This window comes from Macrotis lagotis, chromosome 8, assembly GCF_037893015.1.
Source record: "Macrotis lagotis isolate mMagLag1 chromosome 8, bilby.v1.9.chrom.fasta, whole genome shotgun sequence".
NCBI classification, from domain to species: domain Eukaryota; kingdom Metazoa; phylum Chordata; class Mammalia; order Peramelemorphia; family Peramelidae; genus Macrotis; species Macrotis lagotis.
The window spans coordinates 188,807,786-188,822,605 of record NC_133665.1 but is presented as its reverse complement, the minus strand read 5'-3'; the positions used below and the strand labels follow the sequence as shown (position 1 = coordinate 188,822,605).

Below are 14,820 nucleotides of genomic sequence, written 5' to 3'. Positions count from 1 at the left end.
TTGTTCCTAGAGGTCATTGTGGCTGTGGTTGGGTGAGCTCTGTTGGCTTCCCTTGACCTTTGTCCCTGGAGATCACTGTGTCTGTGTTTGAGTGAGCTTCTCTTGGTGTTCTTTTGTAGAAGTCTTTCTGAGCTACTCAATAGCAGACTAACAGCATTTTAGTGGCATCATGGGCATCATGTCTTTAGCTATTCCACACATGTAAAGAGCCAGGTTGTGGTTTAAGACTATATAGATGAGTATGATACACAATCTTCTGGGCTGAGGACAAAGGAGAGATGGGGAAGGAAGAAACTTGCTTGGGGCTCATCAACTCAAAAAAGGAGACCCTTCTCCCTATCAAGGCCATTCCTATCACTGGCCTCCTCCATTTTTCTTTGCTTGTCTAGACTGTTTCTGTCTCTCTTAAAATTTGATACAGAAAGAATCTTAGTCAGTGAATATTTAGGGATCATGTGCCTGTCATGGGCAAAGTTTGCTAGATGCAAACAATGATAAAGACAATCCCATTCTTCCAGTGTTCCCATTCTAATGGGGAGACAACAGGCAACCAGCTCTGGACAGTCAATCTTAAACCTTTCAGTTCTAACTATTCCTTCTTGACCTGCCTTTAGGTTTCTCAGGAGACAAGATGATTTGGTTCTACCATCTTGTTGAGGATTTGCCACATTTTGCTGTGATCCAGAGTCGGAGGCTTTAGTTTAGTGAATGAATGTTTTTTTCTGGAAATCCCTTGCGTTCTCCAGAATCCATGAAATAGTGACAATTTGGTTTCTAGTTCTTCTGCCTTTTTGAAAGTCTTCCTGCTTCTGGTAATTCTCATTTTCCATATTGCTAAAGGCTAGTTTGCAGAATCTTAAACATAGCCTTGCTAGTTTGAATAGTTGTTCATTAATTTGAATGTTCTTCAGCGTTGTTCAGTAATTTGAATATTCTGATCTTCTCCTGTTGAGTTTTCCAAATGTGCTGACATACTGACTGCAGCTTTTTAACAGCATCATCTTTCAAGATTTCAATAGTTCAGCCAATATTTTATCACCTCCACAGACCTTATTGTTAGTAAAGCTTCCTAAAGTTCATTCTTCAGGATGTCTGGCTCTACACCAGTAACTATACCATTGTGGTTATCAGTAACATTAAGATGTTTCTTACACAGATCTTTTGAATATTTTTGCTACTTCTGTTAAGTCCTTGCCATTTTTGTTTTTTATAATGCTCAATTATGCATGAAACATTCCCTCTGTAGCTCTAATTTTCTTGAAGAGGTTGATTGTCTTTCCCATTCTCCTGTTATCTTTAATTTCTTTGCATTGTTCATTTAAGACCTTTTCCTTACTATTCTCTGGAGTTCTGCATTCACTTTGTTAGATCTTCCCCTTAACTTTTTCTTCTTTCATCAGCTACTTTAAAACCTCATAAGACAGCCATTTTGCTTCTGTGCTCTTTTTTTTTCCTTTAGGATTTTTTTTTTGTCACTGGCTCCAATATTGCAAACTTCTGTCTGTAGTTCTTCAGGTACTCTGTCTGCCAGATCTAATCCCTTAGATCTATTCATTGCCTCTACTTCATATTCATAAGGGATATTATTTAGGTCATACCTCTATGGTCTGATGGTTTTCCCTACTTTCTTCAAATTATGTCTGAATTTTGCATGATGAAGCTCATGATCTAAGCACAATTGACTTCAGGTCCTGTGTTAACTGACTGGATAAAACTTCTCCAACCTTTGGCTGCAAAGATGCAATCAATCTGATTTCTCTATTGGCCATTTGGCGATGTCTACGTATAGAGGTGCTTCTTGTTGAAAAAAGAGTGTTTGCTATCACTGGCAGATTATGTTGACAAAACTCTACTAGTCTCTAACCTGCTTCATTTGCTACTCCTGGGCCAAACTTGTCTCTTATTCCAGTTATTTTTTAACATGTTTTCTGTGGTGTTCCAATCCCTTGGGATGAATGTGATACCATTTTTGGGTCTTCTGTCTATACAGTATTGTGGGGCTTCATAGAACTGATTAACTTTGGCCTTTTCAGCATCAGTGGTTGGAACCTGGTCTTGTATTTCTGTGATGTTGAATAGTCTTCCTGGGATTCAAATAGATAACATTTGGCCATTTTTGAGATTCTGCCTTTTCTCACCCTTTTATTTACTATGAGGACTCCACTGTTCTGCGATGTGGCCGGTTGATTTAAATTCACCCATCCCACCAAACTGCTGATGTTTAATTTTTCTGTCTCCTATTTGATCTCATCTGACTGACCTTGGTCCATAGCTCTTTCATCCCAGGTTCCTACCCAGGACTGACCTTTGCAGCATCTGGCTTTCCTCTGGTCACCAGCCTGCTTTTACCTCTGACCACTGGACTCCTTGCAGTTGTCTCCCTCTCCCCAGTGGTGTGTAGCTGCATGAAGCCACTTCTTTTAGAGACCATTTTCTCCTCAGGAAACTCTTGGGAACTGCCAGCTTTCTGCCTCTGTCACAGTACGTGACCTTCCTCTCTTTTCAGTGGTGCTCACTGTGGAGGCACAGCAGTCACCATTGAGGTGTACCCGCCCCTCCGAGGGCAGAACAGGCTCCTCCGGCAATCATTCTGACAGCTTACCTTTGCTTCGAGGTTTGCAGTCTTTTAAAGATATTTCTCATTTTAACTTCCCAGTGGCTCTGTGAGGTAGTGTTGTTGGCACCCCCTTGTGACAGATGAGGAGACTGAAGCAGAGAGGTTGTGCAACTTGCCCAGGGTCACACATTTAGTGAATGGATGGGGTAGGATTTGAACCCTAGACTTCATTGTCTGTATCACTTGGCTCACATTAAACCAAGTGCTCTCATAAGAGCTTTCCCTGAAGGGGACATTTGGTTTTCCCTGTGATGCTCACAGTTTCACCCCAGATTGTCCTCATTCAGCTCTGGAATGAATCAGCTGTTTGGCCCTAGGCAGGAGTCATTTGAAGTTATGTAGGCTGTAACCAAATTAGCCTCTATCATAGACCGAAATGTAGGAGGTTCTCATTTTTGTTCCATACTTCCAAAATCTCTGATTTCATTACATTGGTGCTTCCTCCAGCCAGGTAGGCCGTGAACCCTCTCTTTAAGAATTCCATGGTCTGGAGTTTTGTTGTCTTCTGGCTATGATGGTGATGCACCCCTCCCTCTTCTCGCCAACCTTCAGCTGGACCATACACTAAGTCCAAATCCAAGATCTGTTTAGCTTGGTTAAATGTATCAAAACTGGTTTATTTTTTGTAAACTCAGGATCTCTTCTACACCACCATGAAACATCACAAAATAATTTTAGCAATCTTTTATCCAAGGCATACGTTGGGAAAGACCATTATGGAGTTGAGTCTGAGAGTAACCAAGTGGAGCTAATAGTTGTGTCTGCTTGGGCTTTGCTCCCCTTCTTTGATCATAAGAGACCTTTTGATTTTTCAACCACAGTTAGGATGGCTAGATAGTGTTTTCAAATCTGACCTGGCCATTGCTGGTTGTCTTTAAGGATGGGAGGTTCGTCTGTGTTGAGGAAAGATGGTCTACAGCCAAGTCATTGACCCTGCTATATGTTCAGGTGTGTTTTTTAGACATATGGATAGACTGGTTTCAGTTAAATAAATGCTGAATTTCATTTTAAATAATAACACAAGATTGATTCCATATCTGTTGTTTGTCCTTCATCGTTGAAGGAGACCAGGACATCATGGAAGTGATGCTATGAATTGGATTTGAGTGAGGAGTGGTGCCAAGTCATCAGCCTTACATTTTCCTCCCGAGCCATCTGGGTCCACTGGCCAGATATGAATTAGAATGACTGGAGATAGCCCTGGATGTGAAGCAATCAGGGTTAAATGACTTGCCCAAGTTCACACAGCAAGGACGTGTCTGAGTCAAGATTTGAATTCAGATTCTCCAGATTCCAGGACTGATTCTCTATTCATTGCCCCACCTAACAGCCTTCCTAGTCTAACTTATAACCCCATCTCCTTTCATTTTTATTCTTACATTTTATACAAGTGTCTTGTAGCCACTGCCTACAATCTTTGTTAAGGGCGATGGGAGTGGGGCAGTTCCCTTTGGAGCCTGAGCCAGACGTGCTGGGATTGGAGACAAATCCAGCGGTGTGTAGACAGACCAAAGAGGAGTATATGGGCAGCCAAAATGGCTTTGCTGTCCCAAAGCCTATCGTCTACTCCTGATTGTGTGTGGGGTGGGGAGAAATGGGTGACCTACAAGATGGTGATGGTAAAGCATTCAGGATGATTTGAGGAGAAAGAAAGAAGCCTTGACTCAGGGTGCAAAGGCATTTAGGAATGACCACTGCAAGCTGGTAGGGAGCCAGAGACTCCCAATAACATGGGAGCTTATGTGTCACCTAGTTCCACTCCCTTATTTGACATATTTCTTACAATTCCTTCTTCCTTGGAGGACATCTGAGTATCAACCCTGACCTTCCTCAGCACCTCAGCTTCCAAATGAGCATTTAAGGGATTTGTTTCTTGGATCCATGTGAGTTTTGGTAATGTAGTCCAGCAAAACCTATAAACTCTTTTGAGTTTGAAATCCAGATTCATCTAGTTTATGTAATGCTATTTTATATTTTGGAAGGGTAAGGAGTTGATATAGGAAATAATAGGAAGGGAAGAGAGCTGTAAAGCAGCCAGCATCTATAATTTATTCAACTCTGATTAAGGCAGAGGGTCTCACTTCTTTCCCAGACTCCTAGGTGGCTATGGGGCCAGTGGGGGGAGTCAGGAATATCTGAATGAAGGTTAGAATTTGCCAGTTATGTGACTCTGGGCCAATGCCAACCTTTGTTTGCCTCAGTTTCCTTAACTGTAAATTATAGAGGATAACAGCACCTACCTCGTAGGAATCAAGAGGTCATGGTTGTAGAGTGCTTAGTGTGGGACCTTGCCCTTAGTGAGACTATATAAATACAAGCTAGTTGCAAGGATCAAGTGATCCCCCACTAGAAACCCAGTTGACAAGGTTCAGATCTGAATAGCTCCTCTCACAGTGATGTCTTATTTCTTCTTTCATCTTCCCAGCTCATATTCATGACATGTGGTTCTGGTTCCTTCGGTGGCATAAGGGTTCTTTCCATTGCTCATGTGACTTTCCAGGATGGGGATGAGAGGAGGTTGAGTCCATTTGTTAATAGTTTCTGATGACTTGTTCAGCTGTTTTCTAGTCATTTCTCCTTATGGCTGTGCTACCATCTACATTATGCATTCACAATTTTCGAGGACCATTCATCACTTGCCATTTATATGATCATTTACACCATTATTCAGCGAGCAGTCTTCTAGTATCTGCCTGTTCATTTACTATTACATCAATCTTTTCCATCAGGTGCATACCACCAGTTATTTACCCCTATATACCCTTCAACTGGATAAAAATGATGTGTTTTTTATTTTAAAAATGACCTCATCTTGAGCATTAGTTGTATACTACAACTTTCCTACTTTGATGGTAAGAGGTCTGTTGAGCCCAGCCCCCCCCTCCCCCCGCAGGGGCTCCTCTTCTGCCACACTCCCAGTTTGGATGCTTGGGCTGTTCTCCATCCTGCCCATTGGATTCTCTTGTCTTGCTTGCAGTGTTCCCTCACCTGCCTGTTTCTTAGAATGGACTTTAGACTACCTTGAAGACAGGATTTAACAGGAGAGAGGTGTGTGTTTGGAGCTTTCCTGGAGAGAAGCAACCACCTAGGTTTAGATTCAGTAAATTATTTTTGGTTGTGAACACAAATGGTCATGTTTTAGGAGAATTGAGTCCTGTCCTTCAGGTCACCAGGAATTCACTTTGATGGAAGGAACAGAGGTGAGATAATCACTGGACCATCCATCGATTCACTCCATTGAGGATATGAATGTTGGCCACCCATCTAGAGACAGACACGCAGAGGTAGGCATGGGCCTCCATAGAAGCAGAGGAGACCCAAGGAAGCCATCGTTTGGTGCTCCATGCTCGGACCAGAGTCACTGTCAGTGGGCTGGCCTTCCCCGGGGCACATCACAGCCCCTTGCACTTTCTTCTCTTCTCTTCCCTGTGATAGCTCAGTCCCAGAGGTTTCTCCAGTGTCACAGGACCAGGGAGGAGAGGAGAAGGGCCAACTGTTGGTTAACCCTTGCTATGTGTGTCCTCGGTCCCTTTGCACACCTCTTGGAGGCTTAGGGAGGAGGTGCTTCTCCTGGGTTACACTTCACAGGTGATGCTTATTCCCCCATCCCGCTCTGCCTTGCCCTTTGGACCTCTTCTCATTTGAATTCTTCAGAGGCTGAGGTTCCATGCCTCCCAGCCATTCAGGGCTGCAGAAATGAGAAGGGTGGTTATTGTTGCACTTTTCTGTCCTTTTACTGGGGATACTGGGATGCCAAAGGAGCTCCTCAGGTCCAGATGTCATTTTGTGTTGAAGAGTTCACATCAGTCCCCAGCCTTCCAACAAAGCTGCATTGCTTTGCCTAACTCAGCTGGCTACCCTCAGTTATTCTCTGAGACTGTTGGCCGAGATGCAGGGCAATGGCCATCTGAATGTGGGTGCTCATGAGGTCCCAGTCTCCCCAGTCTTCCTTCCTGTTGACCTTCCCCAGAGGCATGCTGTCACATAAAACTGTGTGTTTGCCAGCTTCCCATTGTCACTGACTTCAGTTAGACCCCCCCCAGCCCCCCTTCCCATGACTCTTACTTTGCTTAGGAAGAATCCGGAAGAACTAGCAAACAATCCTCCTGAAAGAACCAGACTCTTAGCAGGAGCAGCCAGCTTCCCAAGCAGGGGCTTGGAGTTAATTGCTTTACCTGACCCCTCTGGAGCCAAGAGAAGAGAGAAGAGAAAAACAAAGCCTAGGATTTCTTGAAACTTGGAGGCCATCTCCTGCCAATTCCCAAGGCCCACTGGCTCGCCTTCAGATTCTTGGAGTTGCAGGGTCGGGGATTCGGCTCTCGAACCCCAGCTCCTGCCTCTAATCAATCACCTCCCTCCCCATCTTCGCATTAGTGCTCCGAACTCTCCCGTTGCCCTCTTCCTCTGGGGAGATGGATTGCACTCTTACCAACTGTGGACAGTAGATTTTTCAATTTTCCTTTGAGAAACAATGCCCAGATTCATCTGAGAATTGTCATCTTTAGCAAAATCTCAAAGTAGCATTTGGAGAGTTTCTGGCCACAAACGCTTGAGTCCCTTCCTAGATGCTGCTCTGGCTGGTGCTTCTCCTGGGCCTTTCCCCCCATTTCCCTTTCCACTGAAAATCTCCAGGGGCCTCCTGATGAAGGTCTCAGGCCCTCACTCTTCTGGTCTATTGGGGATCGCTGACTCACCTGCCCAGCCTGGCTCTCAGAAAGGATTCAGACCTGGTTTCAGCCCCTGGAAAGATTTTAAAATTCTGTATTCTGAATTTTGTCCATCCAGAAGTCCACCTGCCCCGCCCCCTTGCCATTGCTGCTGTGAAACCTTCCCTATAGCGAGCCACCCCCCCCCCCCCCCGCCACCCCATCAAATCCTCACAAGCACTAGGGAGAGTCATTGGCAGAGGCAGACCTGGGTCCAGGTTTAATCTCTACCGTGTAGTGCCTTTGTAAGGAGCTCAGCAAGCCCCCTCCCCACCATGACTTAGGGTCCAGGCAGCTCCTGGTGACTCATTGCAGAGTCCCTGTAAGTGGCTGTGGTCAAGGGAGGTGGGCATTCTCGGGGAGTGGCCCATGAGGTGTCAGGACACTGCCCTGAAATATCCTGGAAGTTTCTCAACCCTTTGCCATCCCTGATGTTTCTGGCCTTCACTGACCTGAGGCCACTTCCAGCTGAGATCTGGTGGACAGAAATGGAACACGGCCACATTGTGATCCCCAAAGCTGCAGCTTTTCCTGCATCAGTCTGGCCCCAAAGGTTTAAGCATAGCATGTTTTTGTGTATTTTTATTTCCTTTTGGGAATTAATAAAGAAATTAGTTGAAAATGGAGAAAGATCTAGTAGAATGGGACAGGTTGTGAATAAAATAGAAGGCATGGCCTTCAGGGCAGCTGATGGAGGCCGTCCTGCTCTTCCTCTTCTGCCCTCCAAGGCAAGTCTGCTGGAGGGTCTGGACCCCTTTAGGAATAGTCTGCAGAAGCCGGTGAAAGAATATTAATAACTTATTCATATCTGTTTCATTTCAAAAGGGTCGCTTCCATTCAATAGAACAGATTTGTGGGGAGCAGAGGGACCTCTTTGTCTGTGCGCTGCTTGTAAAAACTTAATTACAGTGGAGAAACTCGGGCGTGATGAAATTGTTTTCATAAGCTGTTTAATGGAAATTGCCAAGGCCTTGGAATTATTAAATGTTCTACACATTTTAATGAAAGCATGTATTGTCCCCCCACTCAGCACTCTTGGGTGGGAGGGAAGACGAGCTAATGCGATCCTTTGTGTTTTTTAGGTGCAAGTATTTGGACTGTACTCTGGCGAAGAGTTTCATGAGACTTTCGACTGTCCTATCAAAGTAAGTCTGTGCTTCCTTTCTTCCACTGGGGCCCCAGAGGCCCCCAGTGATGCAGGAGATCTGTCCCTTCTCCATCCATTCGTTTAGATTATCTTTGGGTCCCTGGTCATTTCACAGCAGTGAGAGACACAAAAGTTGAACAGGATTCAGGCCATGTCCCAAGGAGAACCTAGACTGATGGGAAGAGAAGCCCCTAACATACCAAAATAGGAAAGGGTGTCTATGAAATGCTATAAATTGTAGAAACCAGATGCGTTAGGGATTCTGCGCGTAAGATTTCTGGCTGGGCTGACAGAAGACGGCTGAGGAGAGGGTTGCCTGGAAGTTGGCTCCCAGGAAGTTTCTTAAGTCTACTGTTAGATACGGTACAATGAAGTTTAATATATATGGTTAAGTTTACCCTGTCCTTTGGGTTGGGGATACAAAGCAAGGCAAAAACGTGATCTGGCCTTCAAGAAGCTTGCACTTTATTGGAGGAGAAAACAGGCAAAAATCTCAGTGCAGCCACTTGGGAGGTGATCTCCCAGGGAAGGCACCGGCCCCAAGAAAGGTCAGAAGGGCAGCACATTGTAGCACTGCTCCAGAAGGTGGGTCTGAGGGGAGTCTTGATGATGGGGGTGGGGGGAGAACATGCCAGACACTAAGCACAGCCTGGGCAAAGACATGACAATGGGAGATGGAGTGCCAAGACCTTGGGTCTGCGGAGGGGCAGGTTCTGAAAGGCTTTCCAGGCCAGGAAAAGTGTTTCTGTTTGATCTGAGAGAAACTGTGAGCCCTGAAGACTAGCGAGTGGGGGGTGATGTGGTCAGATCACATGCTCCCTTTGACAACCAAGAGGAAAAAAAGGAGGTCCTCCAGTAGCTGTCATGGGCATCCTGGAAGGAGATGAAGCTGGGAGATATGTGAATGGAGACAGGCCTGGGTTCAAATCTTGACTCTGCTCATTGGCACCACTTGGGCAAGCCATCCAACTGCTCCAGACCCCAACGCCCTCCTCCATGAAATGAGGGATTTGGACCAGATGCTGTCTGAAGGCCCTTCTGCCTCAGGGTCTCAGGAAGGCAGCATTTGGACTGATCTAGGTGAGAGGAGGTGAGAGGAAAAGCAAATATGTAGAGGAAGAAAATGGCAAAGCTTGTACTGAAGGTGAAGGTGCATGTAGACTGGTTGTGGGGGATAGGGAGCCTAGAGAGAGCCACTTGTAGGGCTTTGACTGCCAGGGCAAGAAGGTGGGTTTCTATGGTAGGTCACAGAGAACAGCAGATGCTCTGGGGGCAAGAACTGGCATAGGAGCACACTGTACAGAGATTCCCAGGTGGCAGGGCCTACACAGGACCACTGATGGGAGAAACTAAAGGTGGTGAGACCAGTGACGAGACACAGCTTTTTGATTAGGGAGCAAGAGTGGAGGAAAGAATCCTGAATTTGAAGTCCGGTGACCTATTTCCTATTCTTCCACTTGCTACCCAAGTGACCTTGGGTAAGTCACTGTGCCTTTCTGCCTCAGTTTCCTCATCTGTAAAAGGATATAATGATGAGGTTGGAGTTAATGACCAAGCAGGTTCTCTTAGCCTATTGTGGTGGATCAAGCGAGATGTAAAAAGGGCCCAAACGGACTGTTGTTGTTGAGTAGTTTGTCAGGTCCACCTTTCTGACCCCACACCTGTCATCAGGGCTGATGTCCCACTGATATCCTAGGTGTGGGAAGAAAACCAAGTCACACCTGGACTGACCCATGGGGTCATGTTAGGAACACCAGGAAAAACTCATGGTCAGGGTCCGATCTGAGGCCTGGGAACCTGGTTCCATATTTCCTTTGCCTTGAGAACACCAGCTCTTTGAACCTCAGTTTTCTAAGCAGTTCAATGGGATCTCAGTCCTTGCACTCCCCACTTCATAGGGTTGGCAGATGTAAGAAGTGGAGGGGAATTGAAAAGTGAGAAGCAGGAGTGGCTTGTGACCAAAGGTGGGCTGAGCTCTTCAGTTCTGTGCCCTTGATAACCCCACACCAGTCCCACAGGTTTCTCCTGTGGCACTGGGATTGGAGCTTGCATCTGCCACAAGAGGGGGATCCTAGGGAAGAGGGCGGGAGCAGCCCAGGAGAGGGTATGGGAGCACCTGGCCTCACCATACCACAGGAGAGCATTGTCCTTCTGCCAGAGAAGGCCAAATTAATAGAAATGACAGTCCTCTGCTTCCTTTGCAGATTATTGCAGTTCACCCCCAGTTTTTGAGGTCCCATAACAAGCAGTTTGTAACTGGAGGAAAGAAGGTAAGTGGCAAGGGATGCTTTTTATTTTAAAATGTTCCATTTGGGGGTTTAGTCACAAAGTTTTCAAGTTTTTGTTTAATCGAGTAAAGCCTTCCTATATTTTGAAAATTTAAAAATAGTATTTAAATAATTTCACAAAATATATTTCAGAAATTATAACAAAGAGAAGAGAAATGACACTTTGAGTTGGGAAGGAAGATCATTCTCAATGCTTTCCACTTTGCTTGGAGTAGGTGAGGAGAAAACGGGTGTGACTCATGATGATGCAGGCCCGCCATGATGTGATGTGATGTGGCGGCAGGATGATGCCATCCAAGTGGTTGGACTGCTGGAGGCCCGGCCTTCCAGACTTAGAGAGCACACCTTGAAAGGGTGACTTGCTGGCAGGGGCCTCCCATCCCTGAACCTCATCTGCCAGTCATTTGGCAGCATCTGGGTCTGGCACAAGTGACATCATGCTGGGACAGCTAGTGCCATTGGGTATTGCCATCACGCCCTCAGGAATGTTGGAGGACAGTTGTAAATGTTTGTCACGCCACAGTTAGCTCCTCTACCTCTGTGATGGGAGAGTTCCCAAGAGAAAAGGCTGAGATACCTCAGCATAATCCAATGAGGTTTTGTTCCAGATTTGTGTTGTCTTGGAATTATGTATATTTTTGTGCATTCAACACAATCCTCATTTAAGTGGCTTACATGGGAAACCTGAATATTTCTTCCGTCATATTGTGGAGTTCTGTAAGGTTTCCAACTATTGGTTTTATAGAGGAGAGAACTGAGGCTCAGTTACTTGACTCTGCTCACATTTGGGGCTGGCTCTCCCACCTTAGGAGCCTGTCTGTGTTGGACAGCCTCCCCGCGTCCCCATCCCAGGGGTCCAGGGGCCAGCGTCACTTAGACCTCAGAGGATGAGGTGATCGCCATCCATCCCCCGCGAAGTCAGTGAGGAGATCCCTGGACTTAGAAGAAACAGAGGTCTGTAGCCCCAGGCCACCTTAGGAAGGTCGCTAGGCTTTTTAAATGACTGGAAGCAGGGGCTTTTTTGGGAAATCATTGGCCAATAGAGCATGTGGGCCTGCATGTGTGGCCTCCACCATGCTGGTGTAAAGTGTCAGAGTTAAGAGGAAATGAGACAGGATGCCCATTTGAAACCAAAGGGGCAGGAGAGCTCCTCTTGTCTGAGTCATTGGAATGATTCTCATGTGTGCCATAACTTGGGCTTCCCCAAGGAGGTTTGGCCAATGTGCATCCCATGGCAGTGGGGTGGCTGGAAGCTAGAGAGGCTGAGGAGCGCTGACTGCTTCTTGCCCTGCCTCCCCTGGAAGGATGTTGACCCTCCAGCCTTAGACCCCTGTGGTAGAGATGGGAGACCTGGGGCCAGTCTAGACTGGTGGGAGCATAATGGGCTTATTCTCTTTCCAAGTTGGTGGCACAGTGGATGCAGCACTGACTTGAGTCAGGAAAATGGGAGTTCAAATCTAGACTCCTACTACCTGTGTGTGACCTTGGTCAAGTCACTTCACCCTGACTGCCTCTCATCCAGGGTCATCTCCATTGTCCTGATCCCTGGATCCAGATGGCTCTGGAGGAGAAAGTGAGGCTGGGGCCTTGGCGCAGCACCCCCCACTCACATGCACGTAATATGCTTGTCATGGCATCACGTCCCTGATGTCATGGTTTTCTTTAAGAATGAAGGACAAAAAAATAAAAAAAAATTTCCAAGTTGAAAAAAGTGGCCACAGCCACCACTGCCACTACAGCCAGGCTACTGAGCCCTGATCTACGGGACAGAGAAGGCAGCTGGGGCTCTGGGGAGGGACTGGGGAGGCAGCAAGACCCCCATTCAGAAGAGCCACATGTGCTGGCTTTTGGTGACTTGCCAGACATTCACAGTCAGCAGATTCACCCGTGCTTTTGGTGCCCTTAACCTTTGAACTTTCTTCATAATAGCAGGGCAGACAACTTTGACAAATTGTTAAATTGTCAGGATGCTGTTGGAGGCAGAGCGCAGTTTTAGAAAGCAGAGAGTCAGCTCTTTGCCATGATGGCGGCTTGTGATGGGAACTGGCTACCTCAAGCACCAGCTGAGATGTCACCGTGGGCCACCCAGCCCCCATGGGACTGCACTTTCTGGTTGTCCTGACACTAGCCCATTCTTCATTTCTGACGAGAAACAAGTATCTTCACTTTTGTGAGGAAGACATTCATTGAAAAAAAATGTTTTCAAAATGTGTGTTTCAGTAGCCCTAAGATGGGATGACTCAGTGGCACCAGAGTGGAATTGGGAAGGCTCCTCTTCCCAAGTTCAGATCTGACCTCAAACACTAATGTGTGATCCTGGGAAAGTCACTTTGCCTTGGTTTCTTCATCTGTCATATGGATTGGAGAAAACCCAAATGGGGTCAGAAGAGCCTACCACAGCAACAAGCCTCCAATTCTCTCCTTCCTGCCCTAAAGTCCAGTTTCAGCTTTACTGGATGTGAGGGAGGGGGCTAGATTTGTGTCAGTAGTCCCAGTGAGACCCCAGCCCCTGCCTGGCATCAGCTATCTTCAGGGCTAGGTTGTGCTGTGCCCACCATGGAGACTCCCAGCAACTTTGAAGCATCAACCCCGAGGCATTATTGTTCCCATTTTATCTATGAAGAAATTCCAAGAGGTCACACATCTAGTAAGGGTCAAAGGGAACCCCTGAACTCACATCTTCTTGGCTTACGTTTATCCCTTTGTCCACTAGGCTACACTGTTCAACCAGAAAAAGCACAAGAGATTGAAACCATCCCAGGTTGCCATGCACACGCCTACTGTTGGAAGGCCAGCTGAGCCAGTGCCTGAGAGGCCCAGAGTTGGACCATTGGTCAGAAGATCCCACAGACATTTGTGGGGACCCTCTTGTCCTGAAGGGTCCAGGCTGTGGGAAGGATGCCAACTGTCCTTGAACTCTTCAAGTGGGATTGTCTGTTTTCACTTTCCTGTCTAGACAGTGAGCTTGGGGGGTGCCATTGACCACTGGCCTTCATCTTGATTGTGCATATTATTAGCATTCTCATTCTTCAGATTGAGTTCCATTTAAATGGATGGTTTCTAAAGCACAGCTTTAGAGAGACCTCAGAAGGCTGGAAGGCCCATCTACAAGGCAGACTTAAGGGATAGAGGCTTGCAGACTGGAAAAGGGCCCTATAGCCCAATGACTGGACACCCCCCCCCCCAACCAAGGCTAGACCATGAAAAGAAATACCAACATCAGAAGACAAAGGTCAGGTCTTGAACTTGCCATCCTTCAGCAGTGTGGTATGGCAGCTAGGACTGCTGCTTCAGTCTTAGGCTGAATTAATAATAATTGCCATCATTGGCATAATACTTTAAGTTTGCAAAACATTTTTTAAATATGATCTCATTTGGTCCTTACAACAACCCTGGGAGTGAAATTCTATTATTATTATCCCCATTTTACAGATGAGGAAACTGAGGCAGACAATTTCAGTGACTTGTCTAGGATCACACAGCTAGTTGGTGTCATAGACTGAATTTGAACTCAGGGCTTCCTGACACCACACCCAGTGCTCTGTATGTTGTGGTATCCCTTTACCTTAGCTTCTAGTACTAGATTCAATTTTTTTTCATTTTCATGAAGAGTGACAGCGTCCAGAATGAGAAAGATCAGCTTTCTGTGCTCTAATCAAGTCCGGAGCCTTGGCTTGTTTGTGGATGTCACGTTTTAGGAAGGGCTATCATCAGTCAGGGAACTTCAGAGCATGTTGAGGTTTATCCTGCCATAATGAGAATCTAGAAAGAACTGGATAAGCTTGGGAGACACGGTGGTTGTTCTGTGAGAAAGAGGTTTAACTTGTTCTCTTTGACCATGGAAGAAAGAACTAGGAGCATGGATGGGAATTGTTGAGAAATCCACTGGTTGCCCTGCATTGCTGGTGCCACTGACCCTGGTTGGGCCACTGCATTGATGAGGTTAGAAAAGTCTCCTTTGGTAGGTCCGGCGCTTAAAGTGGAGCCTGGGTCTCTCCTACCCCTCGACAGCCTCGTCGATGCAGGAAATATATCCTCTGGAGAAACCAAGAGCTTCGGATG

The 14,820-nt window shown here is 46.3% G+C and overlaps 1 protein-coding gene across 4 annotated transcripts in view; it reads left to right on the top strand.

The window, feature by feature from the left end:
* The window catches only part of VPS41 (VPS41 subunit of HOPS complex), a 162,289-nt gene that overhangs the window by 74,580 nt on the left and 72,889 nt on the right, over positions 1 to 14,820 (top strand). For all 4 annotated transcript variants that reach the window (XM_074199212.1, XM_074199209.1, XM_074199211.1 and 1 more), the window contains 2 exons: positions 8,406 to 8,468; positions 10,675 to 10,740. In XM_074199212.1, the coding sequence (XP_074055313.1) occupies positions 8,406 to 8,468; positions 10,675 to 10,740 (129 nt within the window). The remainder of the gene's footprint in view (positions 1 to 8,405; positions 8,469 to 10,674; positions 10,741 to 14,820) is intronic.